The 21,466-nt window shown below is 37.8% G+C and overlaps 3 protein-coding genes across 3 annotated transcripts in view; 1 reads left to right on the top strand and 2 right to left on the bottom strand.

Annotated features, from left to right (window-relative positions):
- Window positions 1–101: 101 nt before the first annotated feature.
- LOC101296875 lies at window positions 102–2,786 on the top strand. Its single transcript, XM_004302058.1, has 2 exons — window positions 102–213; window positions 854–2,786. The coding sequence occupies exons 1-2, from the start codon at window positions 102–104 to the stop codon at window positions 2,458–2,460; spliced, it is 1,719 nt and encodes a 572-aa protein (XP_004302106.1). The 3' UTR covers window positions 2,461–2,786.
- Window positions 2,787–4,104: 1,318 nt separating this feature from the next.
- LOC101296301 lies at window positions 4,105–16,421 on the bottom strand. The gene is made up of 26 exons (XM_004302056.1): window positions 16,316–16,421; window positions 15,608–15,748; window positions 15,439–15,501; window positions 15,217–15,312; window positions 15,044–15,136; window positions 14,181–14,371; window positions 13,848–14,088; window positions 12,630–12,743; window positions 12,260–12,343; window positions 11,472–11,966; window positions 10,629–10,918; window positions 10,273–10,363; window positions 9,981–10,196; window positions 9,433–9,552; window positions 9,064–9,242; window positions 8,734–8,875; window positions 8,415–8,564; window positions 8,275–8,330; window positions 7,879–8,179; window positions 7,100–7,226; window positions 6,810–6,871; window positions 6,029–6,255; window positions 5,678–5,881; window positions 5,145–5,223; window positions 4,809–5,059; window positions 4,105–4,712 (listed from the first exon to the last, which is right to left on the bottom strand). Exons 2-26 carry the CDS (start codon window positions 15,743–15,745, stop codon window positions 4,331–4,333), a joined length of 4,392 nt encoding a protein of 1,463 aa, XP_004302104.1. The 5' UTR covers window positions 15,746–15,748; window positions 16,316–16,421; the 3' UTR covers window positions 4,105–4,330.
- Window positions 16,422–17,790: 1,369 nt separating this feature from the next.
- LOC101296582 (DEAD-box ATP-dependent RNA helicase 18-like) overlaps window positions 17,791–21,466 on the bottom strand; it is a 4,701-nt gene continuing 1,025 nt past the window's right edge. The window contains exons 2-12 of the mRNA XM_004302057.1: window positions 21,090–21,330; window positions 20,772–21,008; window positions 20,409–20,669; window positions 20,250–20,329; window positions 20,032–20,137; window positions 19,832–19,945; window positions 19,649–19,747; window positions 19,460–19,549; window positions 18,748–18,854; window positions 18,576–18,645; window positions 17,791–17,947 (exon numbers count right to left, since the gene is read on the bottom strand). Coding sequence (XP_004302105.1) covers window positions 17,930–17,947; window positions 18,576–18,645; window positions 18,748–18,854; window positions 19,460–19,549; window positions 19,649–19,747; window positions 19,832–19,945; window positions 20,032–20,137; window positions 20,250–20,329; window positions 20,409–20,669; window positions 20,772–21,008; window positions 21,090–21,330 — 1,423 coding nt within the window. The 3' untranslated portion in view covers window positions 17,791–17,929. The remainder of the gene's footprint in view (window positions 17,948–18,575; window positions 18,646–18,747; window positions 18,855–19,459; window positions 19,550–19,648; window positions 19,748–19,831; window positions 19,946–20,031; window positions 20,138–20,249; window positions 20,330–20,408; window positions 20,670–20,771; window positions 21,009–21,089; window positions 21,331–21,466) is intronic.

Here is a 21,466-nt window from a genome sequence, read left to right as displayed (position 1 = left end):
CTCTCTCTCTCTCTCTCTCTCATAATCTTGGGAACTACTTTTTGTGGGTTTCTGAATTTGTGAGAGTTTGAGGTTTGAGGGTTGTTCTTGAAGCTTAAAAGATGTTTGGGTGTGAGTGTTGGTACTGGAGCAGTGAATATGAGGAGCTATATGATCAGTCTGATGAGCCAAAGCCATACTCTTTGCCTTCACCTCTTCCAAAATGGCCTCAAGGTATGTAATCAAAGTTTCTTTCTTTTTAAAGGTGGTGGTTCAATTCAGAGAGAATGAAGGTTTCTATTTTGGTGTCTTGAGTTTTGATCAATTTGTTTAGTTTTTCATTAATCTTCTGTGAGGTTTATTGGTTTAGCTTTAGATGTTGATCAATTTCCAGATGGTTTCCCAGATGACTTTTCTTCTTGATTTTTAAACAATTATTATGATTTTATATTGGGTTAGTGAGAGATTAATCAATTGGTGAACTTATGAACTTGGTCAACGAATTCATGAACTTGGTCAATATTTGTGAACTCGGAGATTCTGAATGCCTCGGAAGTTTAATATTCTTGGAATTCATGAAAGAGTGAATTGTTCTTTTAGTTCTCAATCCATGTGAGAAGCCTTATCTTTTTGCTCTGATCTCTTATGAAAAAGTTGCCTTTGTCTCCTAACTGCCTAGTAGGAGCTCAATGGTTTAATATGATGTTTTTGTGAACTCAATGCTCTCTTGCATATAGATATATAAAGCTATAGAACCTAGTAGATTTTCAGGAAAATGTTACAAGTATATGGATATATAAAGCGAATCTAGTAGATTTTCAGGAAAATGCCAAACAATTTGGGGTCTAATCACCGTGTATTCTCGTTTCTGTAGGCCAAAGTTTTGCATCTGGAAGAATATGCCTCGGAGAAATTGAAGTTTTTCAAGTCACCGAGTTTGAGAGTGTTTGGAGCTGCAACCGGTTGCGTGGAAAATCCAAAGCTGTCACATTTTATAGACCTGCTGGGATTCCAGATGACTTCTTTTGCCTCGGTCACTACTGTCAACCCAATGACCAGCCGTTAAGAGGTTTTCTACTTGCTGCTCGTGACATGGTTGCTACCAGGAAGGATATGGGAGATGGTTTGGTGCAAGACTTGGTACAAAAGCTACCAGCCTTAACAAAGCCCCTTAACTACTCTTTGGTGTGGAATGCAGATTCGACTAATGGTGAGTGTGGTTATATTTGGATGCCAAACCCACCTGTGGGTTATAAGGCCATGGGTTTTGTGGTCACTGACGATAGTGAGGAGCCAAGCCTTGATGTTGTTCGATGTGTACGAGAAGATCTGACAGAGACTTGTGAAGCATGTGATCAGATACTTGCAGTGGATTCGAGGTCTTCAGAGAACCAATTTCAGGTTTGGAGTACAAGACCTTGCGAACGAGGTATGTTATGTAGGAGTGTTTCAGTTGGCACATTCTTTTGCACTAATACCTACTTGGATTCTGACGAAGAACTAGAAGTTGCGTGCTTGAAGAATATTAGTTCATCCCTACACGCAATGCCAAATCTACAGCAGGTTCATACACTCATTGAGCACTATGGGCCTACTGTATTCTTCCATCCTGATGAGGCTTATTTACCATCATCAGTACAATGGTTTTTCAAAAATGGGGCAGTTTTGTGCGGTGATTCCTGTGAAAAAGGTGAACCAATTGATCATAGAGGCTCTAATTTGCCTAGTGGAGGGGAAAATTTGCATGATTATTGGATAGATTTGCCAAATGATCATGATGCAAGACATCACATCAAAGGTGGTGACATGGAGAGTGCGAAGCTATATGTTCATGTAAAACCAGCATTAGGAGGAACTTTCACCGATGTGGCCATGTGGATATTCTGTCCCTTTAATGGACCGGCCACCATTAAAGTTGGTGTACTAAGTTTTGCAATGAACAAGATAGGAGAACATGTTGGTGATTGGGAGCACTACACTCTCCGAGTGAGCAACTTCACTGGAGAACTTTGGCAAGTGTACTTCTCAGAACACAGTGGTGGTAGATGGGTGGATGCTTTTGACTTGGAGTTCATTGAAGGGAATAAGTCAGTTGTATATTCTTCAAAACATGGTCATAGTAGCTACCCTCATTCGGGAACCTATATTCAGGGGTCTTCAAAGCTTGGAATAGGATTAAAGAATGAAGTTGCTCGAAGCAAGATGTTCATTGATTCGAGCAGCAAGTACGAGATTGTTGCAGCCGAGTACCTTGGTGATGGTGTTATTGAAGAACCGTGTTGGTTGCAATATATGAGAGATTGGGGTCCAACTGTTGTGTATGATTCGCGATCAGAACTAGATAAGATAATTGATCGTCTTCCATTCTTTGTTAGATTCTCTGTGGAGAATCTATTCGAATTGTTTCCAACCGAACTCTACGGTGAGGAAGGGCCTACTGGCCCCAAGGAGAAGGATAATTGGTTGGGAGACGAAAGGTGAAATGCAAGGTCTCAAATCTATGTCAAGTTTCCACATAACAGGTGATGTCTTGCTGTAGATGCCAATGCCAATGCAATTTGGTAGGAACTTGAGCTCGTTTCTACAATTTGTCAAATGCTTTGTATTTGAAAAGTCTGGATTGTGAAGTATAAAAGAAACTGATACTGTATTTTAACTTTTACAAGCAAAGAGTCTGCTCTTATTTCCTTGTTACAGTAGGGATAGGAAAGGCTTGTCTGGGTTTCCTTTACCACACTCCTGTTGATCTTTATCCAATGGTTCTTTTAGTGATTGTACACAGATATGTAACTAGTATAGCAACTGTATCAGCCTATCAGATATCAAACTGGTGAAAACAAGAATTCAAGCCTAAAATATCTTGATCTTTATCCAAGATATCAAACTCTTTTGATATTCTTAATGTTGTGATGTGGTAGGTGATTGTGGTTACACACCAAAAATATCATGATTTTAAGCTAAAATTGCTTCTTTCCTAAAATTAAAATAAAAAAAACTAATTTCCCCACCTAAAATTCATTGATTTTCACTTCCAGCAACCCATAAACGAATTTTCGAACTTATGGAATCGAGTTTTTGGTGGTGCCTTCAACACTAGTGCAACTTTATGGAGAATGATCATCCTTATGGTCAGGAAGCCACAAGACAAGTCGAAGAAAAGTAGGCAATAATTTGAAGTCTAAAAACGACATGTTTTCTGACTTTTCTCTCATGTTGGAGGGTATATTCCCCATGGTTTCGATTGGACTCTCTCAAGAAGAGATATGATTCCTTAAAGAAAAAGTTTCATGCTTCATTGCCAGCTAAAGATTTGTCCAGGAGCATCATTGATGAAGCGAGAAATCGAATCCAAAGTAGGCACCTAGAGAATGCAGTTTTCGGAGCTTAATGGATTGCATTTTCAATTAAGAATTCGAGGACATTTCAGTGTTCCTTTTGGCCGGGGAACGATTCAAAGTTGTAGTACAAGTTTTTCACTTCATTCTAATTCAAGAATTATTCAAAAGGATGATGGGAAGCTCAAGTTATGAATCCCCAAAGTTGGACTCAGAAACAGGAATTTCGGCAGACCTTACGAGAAGCAATCTTTGAAGCAGTATTGTGATATCAAGACGACATCTATTCGGGAAAGTTTCTTCACCAAAGTTGTAGAGAAGATTGAGTACTTCATTTTAGAATGAAGGATTGTCCAAGAAGGTGGAGCAATGATGATCATGCTTCTACCCTTATATAGCATAGTCATGGAGCTTGAAAGATGTTCATCTCTTTTGTGTTGCTTGCTTTTCTGGGTGTGTTTGCTCGTCTGTACAATGCCTTGGTGATGAAGCCGGAGAAGCTTAGATCAATCCTGAGGAAGCAAGGCATCGTCGGACCGCCTCCTACCTTCTTGCTCGGAAATATCAGGGAGATCAAGAAGGCTCAGAAGTCCCCTACCCAAGACGCTACCACTTCTCAACTCCTAACCTCCCACAACCTTGCTTCTACTCTCTTTCCCTTTTTTGAGGAATAAAGAATACGCAATCAAAATTAAGTAACTAATTACTTCAGTAAGCACGTACTTAAGGACTTCTATTGTGGGAGGAAGGAGTTAAAGCTAAGCAAATTGCCAAAGATGGTTTCTTGTTTGTGTGAAAAGTGCAAACCACCTGAAATTCACTCGAGGGAAATGTATATACAGATTTACATTGCTCATTCATTCTCAAAAGTGATTTATACAAACAGAATGGTTTACGGTAATGTTCAAAAAAGACCATGGACTCATACCAGCTGTCTGACCAAAAATAATACTCACAGCAGCAGCAGCAATATAGAATCGGAAAATTCACATTAGACATAGGGTGAGGACTGTAGTTTATTTTGCATTCTTGCCTTCTTGATTCAAACCCTCCCAGCTTATCTCACGAGCACATTCCCCACACACAGTGGTGCAACCAGATTTTGTACCTTGACTTCTAAGGGTCAGTAAATGCGAAATTTTTGTGCATTTCCGCTGCACAAAAGTACCCCTTGCCTTAGATTCTGCAGAGCTGCTCACCTCTGTTGCAGGTGTGTTCACTATTGGCGAAGCTGGCTTTTGGTCAACTACAGCTTCATTGAGAGGAACCTGCTGCACTTCCTCCCATTCAAATGATCTCCGGTATGCTTCCAAAGCCATGGCTTGCTCCTCTTTTGATAGCTTTTCCTCTTCATTCTCTTGCAATAGCGTCTCATGTAAGTGAAAATTGGCAATCCAACTGAAACAAAGGGAGGAAGCAATAGTGTCCGGTTATGAAAAGCGTAAATGATGTCTATCAATAGATGCTGATTAAAATAAAAACATAGGAACATACCTCGGATAATGCTTGCCAAGTAACTTTTCCATCAATTTGTCAGCGCAATTTCCGTAAGAAAGATGTGTTTCGTGCTTAGGCAAATTATCATGTGAACCAGCAATACTTTGATTAGCTCTGTTATCGTGCTCAGGCCCTTCATGGTTTTCATCGTCACCAAACTCAAAAAGATGTAACATCTCTTCTTTGGATATTGTCCTATGTACCTGTTGTCTGTCGACTACCCTTGCAGCCAGGCCCTCCTTTGTTACCTATATGTCATTTTTGCATCATTAGAGTTTCATTCAGCCAAAAACCATAATATATATAATACAATCAATCATGTTCTCCCATTACCTGACGCTTATAAATTTTTTCTTCCATAGTTCTATGTGCCATCAATCTGTAAGCAAACACGGGCTTTGTTTGGCCATACCTGAAATAAACGAACAAGTGTATCATCTAAAATATGGCAGATTATATGGGAAAGATTTCCAGCTCTGTGGAATGGAAAACCATAGCCTGCCAATTGCATGTAGTTCCTCTCAATGTTACTATATAGCCATGAACTCCCAAATCTATCTCCACCAAAGGTACACAACCCCATTTGGAAGCCTGCATTTTAACTCTAGTTCTTTATGTACTACAAGTGAATAGTGACCTTGAGCCACCAAGTACACATTAAATCAAAACCTCAATGCCTTTATTTTTCTTTCCTGCTAGGCTACTACAGACCCATACCCTCTAATTAATATGAGGATATTTATTAGAAGATATTTACTAGACCCTTTCTGTTCTTTACATGTTGCAGAGACCATTCATGCAATATGAAGATATTTATTGAAAACATAAAACAGAGGAAATGACCAAAAAAGAATGAAATATCGCACCTCCAAGCACGATAGATAGCCTGAAGATCATACGTCGGATTCCAAGACCCATCAACTATGATTACACGGTTAGCTGCATAAAGATTTATCCCCAAGGATCCAGCTTTGGTAGATATTAGAGTGCATTTCACCCTCTTGTTTAAAGGATCATTAAAGCGCTCAACCAATCTTTGCCTTTCCGAGCTCTCTGTTCTTCCATCTAGCCTGAAAATAACAAAAGAAACAAGTAAAATACACATATAATCTGCTCTTCTATTTAGATTTGTATCGATTGGGGTGAAAAAAATAGATAGGTAATGAGTATTGTCCTCCTTCGGAAAATGAAAATGCAAGAGAGTGATATATACCAACCTAAACCAATCTTTTCCTTTCTTCCAAAACTTGCATCTCTTCCCATGCCGAGGTAATCTTGCAAGGTAAAGTTCTATCAAATCAAGAGTTGGTATGCTCTGACTAAATACCAATGCCTTATCACCCACATCAGAACACATGGCTAGAATGTCAAGCAGCAATACCATTTTGCCACTGTAATCAACCTCCTTATAATTATTTTCATGGATGAGATCATTCCACCAATCCTGAAAAGGCAATAAATCATTAGACACAACAAACAAGAAAAAAAAAAACCCAACAAGAACAAGGGTTCTTGCAACTCTTATGAGTCTTCTCAATCAACAGTTAATGGATTTGAGCACCCAATTGGAAGGACACAGCATACCATAATGTCTTTAACAGGCTTCCGTTTGAGAAAAAGTACGTAACCGTTACAATTGGTTTTTACAGAAACTAGCTAATGCAGGACCAAAATTGCTCCTAGGCTTGTAGAGTGGATTAACTCAAGCTAATAAAATTTTATGTATATAGCTAGTTTCCATAGCTAGTTGATGAGGATCTGGATAATTAAAGTATATTTTGAGAAAACTAATTATGCAGTAGATCTTTGGCTAATGATCCCTGACTATATTTTTCTTCTTAATCTGTATACATAGCTGAATTCACCCCCATTTGTTCAATAAAGCATTCTTCCTCGTAATTTTATTTACATAAGTAAAGTTGAATGGATGGAAATGAAAGAGTATTAAAGTGCAAAAGACTACATCTGAGTATCAGTATAGTTCGTCCAAACCTATACCTTCTGAAAGTAACCATCATCTTTTTTTCCTGGCAAAGTTGCATTGATATTCCCCTGCTTCTCTGTCAAAAAAAATATACCGCCACTATAAGACACTGTCAGGAATATAGACATATATGTGTGTGTGTCTGTGCCCATTCAGAACAATATAGAACACTACAAAAAGCCATGTCATGCACTCATGCAGTCTCATTGCTACTTGATATGATATCTCCATTACTATAAAAAAAATACCATGAACATACATGGTACTCTTGCAAAAACTATAACACAAAACGGAAAAATCATACCTCCTATATAGTCAGTGTTTTCATCACTAGAGCTGTCATTAGCATTTAAATTCTCCACACCATCTTCATGCCTCATATAGACTCTGTCATCTTTTCTCAATTGCAATATCCCAGGATGGTTCCATATCTACTACAGACCAAAAGCATTTATCAATACATAACAATTTACAAGAAAGAAGCATGATGAGCTAGTCTAATAGATATCACATATACAGGCCTTCTGTCACATAAAGAACTTGCATACAAATTGCATACACTGTTGCCCGGCAAATTCTAGTAGATTTTGGAGCATGCCCATTAAGTGACAACTAAGAAGAATTCCAACACTACCTAATAACGCGACAAGCCATTCTTGTGAAAGTAAAATACAAGATAATTTAAGTCTTATTTTAATACAAACCATAACAGTTTTGTCTGATTCCACCCAAAGTTACACAAGGTTCTGATTGATAAGTAGTTCTAGAATCCACCATGTCACCTACCAAATTCCAAATCATCTTCTTCACAAGTCGTAGATCATGACTGATCCTTTTAATTAATAATGCCAAATTATACAGTTTGAAGAGAAATTGTTCGACTCTTATTTGTAAAGGTTAACGACACAGCTGACACAATTTTGTTTTAGTTTCAAACCCTACTTCAAAGGGCGGTGATTGAACTTTTTCAAATGTATACGGTGGATGCCTCCCCATACATGAATGTGTGCAATTGAGCATCAGTGTGTGCTTTTCATTATCTGTAGATAATGAAACATTGGGAACTTAACAGAAGGAATATACCTGAGCTAAGGCCTGGTAGCCAGCGAAAAAACCTCTTTTCATCTTTTCATTATAAATCCTGTCAGCAGTGAATCCATGCACATCAAGGAATCTCTTGTATAATTTCTTCTGTATGGGAGAAAGCCTCACAGTTATCACAAAAACAGTTTTAGGTGGTAAGTCCTTCTTCACCACGCTCAGGCCCATTCTTTGAACAAATCCTTTCAACGTTTCAGACAGAACATACGATCTCTCTTTCATGATTTTCACATCTCTCACAGTTGAATTAGTATGTTGACCATTCTCTATAGGATTCTGGAAGCTGCACATATGGTTATGCACAATTAAGAAGCGTCAGACAAGGAAACATGAAGGATAAACAAGAAAAGATGAGATATATAAGTGAAGAAATCTTGCCGGTTTCTAAACTCGTGGCTACTTCCAAGAAAACCTTCCCTTACAAAATCAACCATCTGTAATCAATCAAAAGTTAAGGAATCAAGACAGTATGTGATTTTATAGAATTGGTCAAATAAACAGCTGTCAGGTGAACGCACACAATAATATTCCATGAGATTGTTCTGAAGAGGTGACCCAGTTAATGCTATCCTTCTTTGGCATCTAACTTTTTTCAGGGCCTGGGTTACTTCAGCGTTGGTATTCTTAATAATATGGGCCTCGTCACAAACTAGTATATCAGGTCCATCCTGAAAGTTGGACATGTAACAAAAAGAAACAACTTATATATTTGAACAACATATATGCTAGATGATTAAATACCAAAAATTTACTTTAGGACTACCAAGTTGAAGAGAAAAGGGAGGTAAGAGTTAAGAAAGATATTAAATACAATCTTAAAGGTGAACATCAACCTACATGTAAGGCATGACAAATTTCTTCAGCCATCTGCTGATCCTTTACATGCTTTTTAAAAGATAAATTTCTGAAAGCAGTGTAGCCAATCAAGAAAACACCACCCTTAGTTCTCCACTTTACAAGCAACTCTAATCTCTTCTCCCTGGAAAACATAGCAAGGATGCCCACTGGTTAGAGAGAAGTTCCTTGTTAAGTTTCAGAATATTTTGTTTTACCCCATTTCCGCGTCACTTGTCAACAGCTAAGCAAATAGTAACTTCAATCTTTTATAAACAATTCCTTTGTTTCTATAAAAAGAAAACTATAAAAATATAAAATGTTCAATTAAACCTTGAAACATCTTCTAGCATGAAGACCCGAAGAGGCTTTACTTCTGATGGTTTCCACTTCAAGAACTCTTGCCGCCAATTATGAAGCACATTAACAGGAGTGACAATAAGTGCAGTTTTTAACCCCAAATCAATACTTCTCATTGCAGTATACAGAAAAGTAATAACCTGAAAAAGCAACTTTACAAGTTATGCATCAAGCACTGAAAGGCTAAAACATGCAAAAGTATATGATGTATATACTCACAATTTTCCAAAATAGCTACGCCACTAGGCTGGGGTCATTACTCATTAACACATGCACTACAACCTAAATGGTAGCACCTGAAACTAACAATAACATTTTTTGGTATAAGATGGAGCGTAATACCTGAAGCGTTTTACCAAGGCCCATCATGTGAGCAAGAATACAACCAAGCCCTTCATCCCCAGACTTCACTTCTCTGACAGACTGTACGATGTTCTCCCACATAAACCTTACGCCCATAATCTGTGAAACAAATCAAATCTTTAATGTTACAGAGTGTAACAAGGCAGAGATAAAACACAAAAAACTCAATTGAAACTTGATACTTTTAAAGCACTAACAGAAAACTCAATCAAGATGCTTAAATTAAGTTAGAGATATGTATAGGCAATAATAACAAGTCTACACACGTAGTAGCATATAAATTGAAATAAATAGAGCAAGGCATGGAGCTGTTGAAATTTCCAGACATGAAATTTCTCTTTTCTCCACTTAGTGTGTGGATGAGGAAGCTTTTAAGTAGCAGAAATTTCCAAAAGGTAGAATTTAAGGTCAAACTTAGTGTTGCAACACTAGTGGAAATAAGAATGAATGATCTCATTCTTAGCATAAAATCAAGATAATTCATAGAGGAAAACCCATTATGTAATTCAAAGATTGAGGAAAATAACCTGATGAGCCTTCAATTTTGATGAAAGGCTTGGAGGAATTCTCACAGGTTCTTCACCTTTCTCTCTCATAACATTCACAATATAACCAGCTGATGCATCACCCACAACTTCAGCACTAGCACCTTCAGATATATTCCAATTATAGCTAGAACAGACCTTCATCTTAGATTTAACAGAAAGTTGCACTTCAAAGGACTGCAAACGCTCTCGACGTTCCTGAGAAGACAGTCATTCAAAATTAGCTCTATGCCTGAAAATCTGAAATGACAAAATCGACAAGTACAAGAAGTACCTTTTCAATCGCAACTTTTTTTTTGGTTTCTTCTCCCAATTCGGCATCATCAATAATCCTTCGTATCTTCTTCTTTCTCATCCTCTTAGAACTGATATTACTAATGTTAGAACCACTATAAAGCAAAAGTTACCATGCATAAGACAGAAAGCACACATCAAACATAAACTACACGTTGTCAACTCAATAGCTACATGCCTTGGTAGCACATTATATATTATACGTGTTCTCAAAGCATCTTTAAAGCAGGGACCAGGCAAAATGTTGGAATCCTATCACTATGAGAGAGAGAGAAGAATTCTAGAAAGACATTTAAAGAGGAGCATATTGATTGAATTAGACATCAGTAGTTATACCTGTTAGCAACATCCATGCCTGCTTCTGAATCATCTGAATCACTATCGGAGCTAGATACTATCAAATCTTCATATCCCATTGCTTCCTGAAGTTGTACCGTCAATGTCTGTATGAGACTCGGGCAACAGGAACAACACTGCCAGCCATTGGTCTGGGCCTTGGATAAGCATTCCTCTCCGATATTCCTCTTTATACAATTTGTACAGAATAGCATTGTGCAAGATTTACAACTCAATAAATCATTGCTTTGCCCACACCACCCACAATAACACACGGAGCAATCAGGATCCTGCACACCTTTGTAAGTCAATAAAGGTCTAGCATTTTTACTTTTCAAAAGTAGATAAATCAATTAAAAATATAAGGGCAAACTTCCTTTTTGCGTTTTTTTAGTTGAAATATAAAAACAAAAGTAATAGAAAGCCGTAACTTGTATCCAACCCTTCTCTAGTGAGTACAGTCACAAAGTCTGAAGCCATAATCTATCATGTATTAGTAGTTTCACATTGCTGATTGAATGAACAAGACACGAGCTGGTAATGGGCAATAAGTTATTTCACCATTGAGCTCTTTTCACACACCATGCAGGCATACAAATAATATATATATATATATATAATATTACGTATGAATATATATGCATGCATATACATGTACATGAACATATGTGTATATGTATACAGAGAGAGAAAGAGAGCTAATATAAGATATGCAGTCTTAGTCAAAAAGAAGAGAATCGGTTATTAGGTTTCATGCATTCTGTCACCAGGATTAACACATAAAATTACACTAACTGTTCAAATATAGTTCAAAGCAAGCAAATATGTTACTGATGGCAATACCTTCAAATGCATCTTTTCTTCCAATAAGCGCTTGCAATTTGCACATATAATCACTCTCATAAGTGGATGTGAACTTATATCAGCAGAAAGTTTATTACAAGCTGTGCATTGGAGTTTCTTATTCAGACTATGTGATGTGAGACCATCATCTCCAGAAATGCATATATTCTCTTTGACATAGGAAGGATCCTCAGAGTTAATCATATTGCAGTCGAAAGTATCTTCCATTGCAGCTTCATCATCACTGTCTAAAATTATAGTTCGACTCCTCTTATTATCAATGTTCAGTTCGTCGCTCTCATTCGGCCGTTTGGACCCTCTGGCTTCAGTGGAATCAGGAGACAGCGGAGCACCATTACTCATGATCCTTTGATTGTCAATACCATTAGAAATTTCCAAACCTTCAAGCATGGCAGACTTCAAAGTTTGGTCTTCAACCTCATTATCTTTGTTACAAATATTAACGCCATCTTCATCAATTTTCCTACTGACATCCTGATTCAACCACAAGATAATAATTAGCATTACTGCATATCAAGTGTATGCCAAAAAGCAGGAAATGTCCATGACTCAATCACCGGGGCAAGTATTTTCTGGCTACATATTAAAATATAAAACTACATGTGTTCGCTTGTACAAAGTACAGTGTTATAGAAGACCTTGATAAAAAAGATGGACTCTTAAAAAGGAAAGAGAGAGAGAGAGAGAGAGAGAGAGAGAGAGAGAGAGAGATGTAAACTGCAAGTCAAAATACCCGAAGCAATGAGTTTTACACAGGTGAAGTATACCTGTTTAGATCTCTTTTGATGTCTCCTCCGTTTCAAATGAACTTGAAGCTTCCTATCAATGTTCGCATCATCTTCTTCCTTAACCTTTAAAGGAAAATTACATAGTAAACTCCAGGTATAATTCCACAGGTATAACTAGAATTTTTGTGGTATGATGAAGAAAAATGTATAGTGTACTAGTATTCGGTATAAAATTCAACAAGTGCAGGGTGGACCCAAGTTATCCCTCAGAGGAAGGGTGGTATACATGCACATTTATATGTATATATCGAAAAGAAATATGTTCTCTTTCTTTTTGTTAAAAGGCAGACTAGAGTAAGCAAGGATATTATTAACATTACAACATGAATTATGAAGTAGAGTTAGTTACCTTCCTATAATTTCCTTTTTGTTCTTCAGAGAGATTCAGTTCTCTTTCATTTGCAACTGCAGCTGCAACAAATGGATCACTAGAATTGCCATCTATGTCATCAATCTCCTCCACCTGCAAAAGTAATCTCAAAAACTTATTGAAAGAATTAACTGAGTCAAAATTGATCATCTATAGCAGCGGGTACCTTCTGGAGGAGCTAGTATTATGTGACAAAAGCATCAAACTCATGACAATTAAAACCATAAAAGAAAGGATCCTCTTAGAAGTGACCTTCAGACAGGACTGGTTTGAATCACTCCCACATCAACACCATCATATAGTTCATTAGACGACCTCTTCTTACTCTCATTTAAGCCTCCAACGGTGGATCTTTGAATTTCTTTTTGTTTTCTAATTTTCAGCAGTCAGTGGCTCCGTTTATGCAACCTCGATGTGTTATTCCACAATCGCTACAATTGAAATGTGTCCACACAACCAGACCAAATCTACGATTCTTAGTATGACTTAGAATGAGTGTTATGTTTGATATGTGCCAGCCAAATGTAGAGCACATAAACTTCAGTGAGTTAGACACTTGGCAAGCATCACTATAGGCCTTTCTTAACATCCTTATCCCTGTAGGTTACATCACCAGGAAAAAAGTATTCCTTTTTTCTAGTAATGTAGGCCCTTCTGTGTACATCTTTAGAACTAAACAGAAGATACTATCCCATTTGAATAGAATTCATTGTAATTTAACCTGCCTAGAAAAAAGGAAAGAGGAAGCATTAATACAGATGGTTGCTCCTCTTACTATATGTTTTGTCAGAACAAAAAGCTAGGGTGCCACAAACCAGATAAAACTCTAAGCAAGAGTATTACGTACCAATCTGACAAACTCTTAAGAATATTACTTTTATAGTCAATAACTGGCATAGTTATGCAATATGATTGACGAACTAGTTAAAATATATGCATGTTTCAACACCCAGGTTCCAAAACCACAGGTTTAAAATAAAAACTAATGAAATAGTGCATCGCCACCTAAAACATCATCATCACGAGTACACAGAGAATAGGGAATGAACATCACGGTAAAAATAAATAAAAACAACAGTGTACAGATTGATTAAACCTAGGTGAAGATTTTACCTTAATGTCAAGCTTACACATCTTGTGACAAAAGGATAGTAAACATGAATTTTTATAAATCAGGTAGAGAGAAATATTAGTCACCTCATTGACTCCAGGGAATTCAAGTCCCATCTCAGCAGCTTGGTGAGGTGTGCTAGCCAAGTAAACAGAAGCCCAGTGCTTGCTGCCAAATGAGGTGCTATCCTTAGTTGCACCGTCAGAAAAGAATTTGTTGACAGAACACCAATCAACCTCCGTTGTCACAACATCCTTGCTCCCGTCTTCAGCTAGTTTTTTCTGCAGAAACCCACTAGCACCATCCTCCAATAACTTCCCATGTTTCCTGAGTCCAGGAATACAGATTCATAACCATCAACTTCATGTTCATAAATTGCAGAATCAATAATGCTAATCGGGCATCAGTGATAAGTATACCTTCTTACAGGTCTGTGAGTTTGGAGATACTTCTCAGCATCAGCTCTTGACTCAGTGAATTCTCCACTCACCTGACTTCCTACCCAGTGTATTCGTGTTTTCCAAGCTTCAGTGCAGCAACCATTAGGAGCCTGACTTTCAATCCACTTATAAAGGCTTGGTAGCTCAATGCCTGCCCCATCAAGTTGTTCCTAGTCAGAGAGACATGTAGAATAATGTGAGTGGAAACACAAATATAAATAAATAAAGACCCTGTTTCTTCACAGTAAAAAAAATAAAAAAATAAAAAAATATGGAAGCATATTGAAGTCGTCAAACACGACATGGGAAATAAAGCACATCAACCGAACATTAAAATTCTACAATATCAAAAAATAGCACTACCTACTTAAATAGATGACCTCTAGTGCTTGTCTATTATAATAAGAAACTCAAATCTGTGAAACACATATTCAAGTTTCAGATGTTTTATGTTCGCAAACAAGCCAATCCAGTTCAGGCAAAGAGTTTATGAAATTACAGAAAAAGTATGTATCCATAACTTGACATTTCCGCAGCGTTCATTAATCATGGTTAGTTAATATCCCACAAAGTTGGATAAACAAAACTTTGACTAGCACTTATGCTCCACACACTGTCTAACAAGTTTTAACCTTAGAAAGTTTTAACAAACATTAGAAATAGTGAGGGAAGACTGGCCAAAAACTGATATCTAGCTTTGATTATAATGTAATGAGAATTGGTAATAATTCCTTCTCAGTGATTTGTACTTTAAGTAAAATTTAATCACATCAAAGGTACATGACAGCTCTGAAATGTATTAAGAAACAAAGATTTACTCAGAATTGAAGAAAGAAGCAGACCAACAAATGAGCACTCTCAGTCTCAAGCTCATCGAGCTCTGTTTTCCAGTCTTCTATTAAAGTAGCCATTTCATCTGCAACAGCTGTTTCCAACTGCAGAAAAGTACAACCAGTTAAGTAAGATAACGATAATGTACTCAACACTGAGGAAGTTTGAATAGAGCAACACTAACATCATTCCCTTGAAGAGTTTGTGCCAGCTCCTCTCTAACTTCAGTCTCCACTTTGGCAAGAGACTCCTTTTCAAGCGCTTCCTGAGCCTCTGCAGCCTACATTGGGCATAAAACTAAATTAAAAACATTGATATATAAATAATTTTCTTATCTGTTTGTATAGATACATGGTAATTGGTAATCAATGTCGACATTAATTATAAACAGAAAAAAAATTAATACCTTACTCTCAACCTCCAAAAATTCAGCAATCAGCTCCCCAATTTCTTTATCAGATAAAGGTTCCTGCACAAGAATGACGAAACAGCATTACGTAACCGTAAAGAAAGCAAAGAACAATCCCCAACTTGACTGAGACAACCAAAAAAATCTATCAAGAATCATAACATGCCTTGAGATGCAATCCGTCATCTTGTCCTGATATCGATACTTCATCAACTTCCGAATCAAAATCATCTATAAAAGAATCCAAATCACTACCACCAGAACCGCTATCCACATCTTCCACCACATCATGATTTTCTTCCATTTTCTACACCAACACAAACAAAACCTCAAAACATAAACATAACATATGCAGCATCCAAATTTAGGAGCAAACCAACACGAACACATCGAACTTATCCAATACAAAGTTTGCAACTTTACTCAAACAATCCAATAGCAATGCTTCAAAACCTTATCAACCCTCCAAAATTTGCCTAAAGTTGCAAACTCTCTATGATCATCAATGGCGAAACTCGAATCCAAACTCAAAGATTAACACTTTAGGAGCAAACCCAAATGACAAAAAACAAGAACACAAAAAACACTGGCAACTCTACTCAAATAATCACCTACAATGCTTCAACCCTGAAAATTTGATAAAGCTCTAATCTTTCTATGATTTTCAACGCCGAAACTCGAACCCAATTCAAAGATTAAAACTTTAAGCAATCAAAGGCATACATTTCAATCCGAAATTCACAATGAACAAGACCCGAATCAAAAGCTCACGTCTTTATTGGGCAGCAAGTAAATAGGGTTTTGCTACGAGGACTAATACGACGTCGCTGGACTGATCGGAATATAAGGGCATTGGGGGAGGTGAGTGACTTACCGGAATAGGAGAGGGCGCGTGAAATTTTGAGGGAGGAGGGAAAAATCCCACTTTTGGTATTTGGGTTTCGTCTCTTTTTGTTTTTGGGTTTGAAAATTGAATGAGGGAGCTCAGACCCCAATAAGCAAAAACAATGAGAAATGGAGTGACGTGGGAATTAGGAAGGGGATTCAGAAGAGATCCATATAATAACGATGACCTTTATAACGAAGATTAGTCGAGTATTTTTCGGTTTATCCTATTTTTTTATCTTCTATCCATATTTTTAGTAAATTATTTATGCAAATTTTTAATCATATTAAAAATCGTCAAGACATTCGTAAATGTGATTTACTAATTATGAATTTAAATGATCAATTCCTATTTTGACTTGACAAAGCTTACGTTGGTTGCAAATTGGTTTCCATGTGATCGAGTATTTTACCGGCTTTTGCAACGGTACATCCGCCATCTGGTCTACGACTATTTTTTCTCTTTGATTAACAGGTTTATTCCTATATATATGCACAATGTTTAACTCATGATTCACATCTCTATTTTACTTTAGATAAAATTTTGTAGAGATGATCTACTCATATATATCTATAAATTAGATGGTCGAGATGTGAATATATGATCGAAAATGAGATGAAACAAAAAAGTCTTCAACTAGTTATCAACTTAGTGATCCTCAGAACTCATCCCGATGTACGCATACTAGCCAATTATACTGATTTAATGTAGTGCTAGTAACTCATGACTTCTTTAAAAAAACACAACCAAAACATTATGAACATGTGAAAGTTTAATCGCTTAAGTAATGATAGTGCTTTTAGACTAATCACGACACGTTGTTCAGAATCAGATCCAAATAACTAAACATCTCATTCAACGTTTAAGTGTTACAACTTACAACTACTAGGCAAGGCTTGGTTCTCCTATTGTTCTTTTGGTACGAGTTCTTTCGCCTTGGGGCATCCATGTTCGACGAAAATAAAACTTTCGGGGCCAAATATTGGACCAGGGTAAAACAAGAGTTTGAAGACCTCCTTTTGCTTCTTTAGGTGTACCAAATCAAACCGAGAGAACAGTTTTCTCTTTCGATGAAGTATTGAAACCTATGAGGATTACTCGGACTCTTGCACCATATTGACATAGAATTAATCACATAATAGCTGAAAACAATAAGTCTGCATAATGAAAAACAGCTCTTGTACCTCTATTTTTATTTTATTTTCAAGCAGATACCAAAGGTTAGAAGGGGCTTTAGAGACGTGAACCTTGGAGATTTGAAAACGACCCCAAGTACAACAAATCTTTTGGTAAAAAAATTTGGCGAAGGCTAAGGAAGCATACCAGAGCTTCAATTTTCCACATGAGATGTTTTGTTTCAGAAACAAAGCAAGTGTAAGAAATCAGATGCGGAAACAAGAGAAACAGACATTAATGACAAAAGCGACTAGTGGATATCAAGATGATGGGTGAGAAGACATTAACAACATGCAATTGGATCAAGAAAACATAACAGAAAATCACTGCAAAAGTTGAAAGCCATAACAAAATCCCATTCCAGAATCCAAGACCAGGAAAACATATCCATACCTTGGCATCAAATCAAGGCTTGGTTCAGCGCACTTAACAAACTCTGAGAATCTAACAAAAAACATCATTTAGTTAGAGCAATAACAGACAACTACTTGTGACAGACAACTTATAGACACTAGTTTCAAAGACTTCCAGCTGCCGAGACAGGAACTCTGATTTACCAACTGCCGGCACATGGATTTCAACAGTTTCTGCTAGGAACACAAAAGTAATATTAGCAACATGATAGTCCACAACCAACATCATCAAAAAGAAGGCATAATCACGCAACCGAGATTATCAGGATTGAACAACAAACAAACACACAGAATTGAACATTAAACACTCCCAATTGAACATCAGGATTTACACAACAACAAATTACAATCCAACAGGAAACTAATGAATATCGAAGCTCACCCTAAGATCAAACAGACCGTCAGAACCAAACAACCACATGCACTCAGAATTGAAGATCAAACACAAACACTTAGAAGTGAACATCACACATCACAAACGAATTGGAAACTGCAAAGAGTAATAATGAATCAGAATTATTATGCAAGCTCACCAATTGATCAGTCAGGGTAATAGAGGAAAACCATAGTGCCATTTTCAACCGCCATATTTTTCAGGGTCTCTCTCAACTGTGCATCAATCTCATTGCATTACCTCAGGAAAGTGTGTTGTGCATTACCTCAGGCATTGCAGGGAACTGTAGCAGGCCAAACCCCATGCCCAACTTCCCAATTTCAAGTTCTTTCCACCTGCATTATAACCTCAAATCAGAAATGGAAAAACATTTGTTCCAAAATGTATTACTTTTTGTTCCGGCAGCCTGAAGTATAACACAATGTGCATATAGTCACCTGAAAATGTAGGAGCAGCGGTGTTTTTTATAAGCACAGATGTAAGAAACAAAAGCCCGCTTGCCCTTTTCCATGATATCACGGTCTTTTTTTGCAGCAGATCGCATCTGAAGCAAAGTTTCATGACAATGTCAGTTCAAGCACTCAACTAAAACAATACAGATGAGTTGGACCAGAAACATCAAAACAGGGGAGACCGTCACAAAAGTAAGCTCATCTCTACTATAAAGCGAGCAGTCTCTAAATTACCAAATTGTGTTTTGCCAATATTACCCCTATCAAGTTGATTCAGATAATTATGAACTAGGGTTACTATGGTAAATCGCAAAATAAAAAAACAAAATAAATAAAATGAAAAGATAATTGGGGAGACAAAAACGTGGGTACTGGATTGGAAGTGAGATTACAAGATTAACTGTACTTAACAAACAGATAAAATATATATAACTGATAAATAAAAATTAATCGCTCCTTCATTTTTGATGACTTTGTGGCACAGTTAGAAGGCTAGTATCATTGTAAGACAACAGCTTGATCAATAATATATGATAATCACAATAAATGCTAGCACATTCACCCAATGTCCCAATATTGTAAATGAACATTTAATGAGCACAATGAAGCCTTACTAACAGGTGCAAACGAGAAATAAATTATGTAAATTAAAATTTCCAGTGTAAAAGAACGTAAAGGTTACATAACTGACGCTTACCTGAGGAACAACATCTGAGACATCATCCGGACATATCCTTTCTTGAAGAGGAACTCTTTCTAAAAGCAGGAATTCCACATAAGCTTCCTCCTACAATAGTCCAAATCCAATAAGCACCTCATTAATAGTAAACAACAACCAACTGTCAAAAGAGTGATATTAGAGCTGTATAGAGTGCTCTAACTAAACCTTTGGTAACAGGAAAACAATTGCACGGCCTTGTCTACCCATACGTGCTGTTCTGCCAACTCTATGTACGAAAACATCAGGATTTTGAGGAGCATCATACTGCAAACCAAAAAATAGATAAGTATTCTATTTGAATCAGAAAAATAGAGATGATCATCTAGGTGCAATTTGTTAACAAGCTACCTGCACTATACAGTCAACACCCGGAACGTCAAGTCCATGGGCAGCAACATCAGTGCATAGAAGGACACCACTTGAGAGAGATGTAAATGAGGCTAGAGCTTTGTCCCTTGTGATCTAGACAGTAATAGAACAAAGAATGATGAGTTCATGAAATACTGATTTAGAAGTTGTCGAAGTCTGTTAGCCAGCCATGCTTCTACCTCATTCATCTGCCCATGGAGAGCAATCAGATTGATATCCTTCAAGGGAGCAAGGCATGGAAGAACAGCTCCCCAGTAGTCAACACTAGCACAAGTCATGAAGTACCTGGAGAAAGAGAAAGAATAAAATATCTTACTGTCGAAGTAAAACAGTTTCACCTTTAAACAAGTTTATCCCTCCACAAGACATCAACACATACTAATTTCGTGTCACTTACACTATGGTCTTGTAAGACTTATTCTTAACAAGGATATCCACAAGCTGCGACGGCTTCTTGTCTGCCTCGCATTTCATATACTGAAACAGAGCAAGGACGTCAAATCCAAAACAAATAAACTAATAAGAAGATGAGACATTAAAAACACATTATTCTTGCCTCAATGGCAAATCCCGAAGGTGTTATGGACGAAGCTGATTGCTGAGACAACGCTGAATCATTATAGGATTTAGACTCCGCGTGCACTTCAACCCTCACCGGATTCCTCAAGCCCGCCCTGGCCAGCTCCTCAACTGCCTCAGTCTGAGTAGATGAAAAAAGACCAGTTCTTCTCAGCTTTGGCACGCGAGATATAATATCAGTCAGCTGCTTCTGGAACCCCATATCCAACAGCCTATCCGCCTCATCTAAAATCAATATCTGCAACACCACAAACCTCACCCTATCAATTCAACCACACTAAAACACAATGCCGCTCGATCCAAACAAAATTTACGCATAATTTCAGCTACAAATACACACCTCAAAGCTCCGGAAATCCAAGCTATCCAGACGTTCCATAATGTCGTAGAGTCCACCGGGTGTTCCAATCAGCAAATTGGCTCCTTGCTCCTGAATCAGCTTCATCTCAGCTTTCACTTGGCCTCCTCCAACCAAATGCACGCACTTGAAATTCGGCAACGTCGAAACGAACGGCTTCGCCGCGTCGTAAATCTCCGACGAGAACTCTCTCGTCGGAGATATGATCATTCCCATCACCTACACAAATCAGAGTTAATCTTCTCTGCAATTTCAATAGGTTTAGAGAAAAGAGAGTGGAGGTTTGAGTTGGAAACGGACCTGGTTAGGCTTGGGATCGGTGGAAGCGCGGCGGAGGATCTCGACGAGGGGGACGACGAAGGCTAGGGTTTTGCCGGAGCCGGTGGCGGCGTCGACGGCGACGTCCTTGAAGCTACATAGCAAGGGGATTGTGGCGGCTTGAACCGGAGTGCAGAAGTCGAAGCCGGCGGCGGTTAGGACTTGGAGAACCGACTCGGAGAGAGGAGGCTTGAGCTCGGAGAAGCGCGTGTTGGTTAACGCGCTGTTGGGGCAGGGGGTGGCGGTGTCCGATTACTGCTTTTCGTTCGTCGCCGTTCAGATAATCAGGGTTTCGTCAGGGTTTTTATACTTTTCTGAACGACATGCCGTTAATGAGCCGACACGAACCGACCTGGCCC

This window comes from Fragaria vesca, linkage group LG6 (assembly GCF_000184155.1).
Source record: "Fragaria vesca subsp. vesca linkage group LG6, FraVesHawaii_1.0, whole genome shotgun sequence".
NCBI lineage: Eukaryota > Viridiplantae > Streptophyta > Magnoliopsida > Rosales > Rosaceae > Fragaria > Fragaria vesca.
This window is presented reverse-complemented; position numbering and strand designations above follow the sequence as displayed.

Bases quoted from the DNA above. Each gene is read 5' to 3' on its own strand.
- LOC101296875 (XM_004302058.1), top strand. From the start codon at position 102: ATGTTTGGGTGTGAGTGTTGGTACTGGAGCAGTGAATATGAGGAGCTA. The intron at 214-853 runs GTATGTAATCAA...TCGTTTCTGTAG, and splicing joins TCTTCCAAAATGGCCTCAAG to GCCAAAGTTTTGCATCTGGA.
- LOC101296301 (XM_004302056.1), bottom strand. From the start codon at position 15,745: ATGGAAGAAAATCATGATGTGGTGGAAGATGTGGATAGCGGTTCTGGT. The intron at 8,180-8,274 runs GCAAGATTTCTT...CCATATGTGCAG, and splicing joins AGCCACGAGTTTAGAAACCG to CTTCCAGAATCCTATAGAGA. The intron at 6,872-7,099 runs GTATGATTTTTC...TTTTTTTGACAG, and splicing joins AAACACTGACTATATAGGAG to AGAAGCAGGGGAATATCAAT.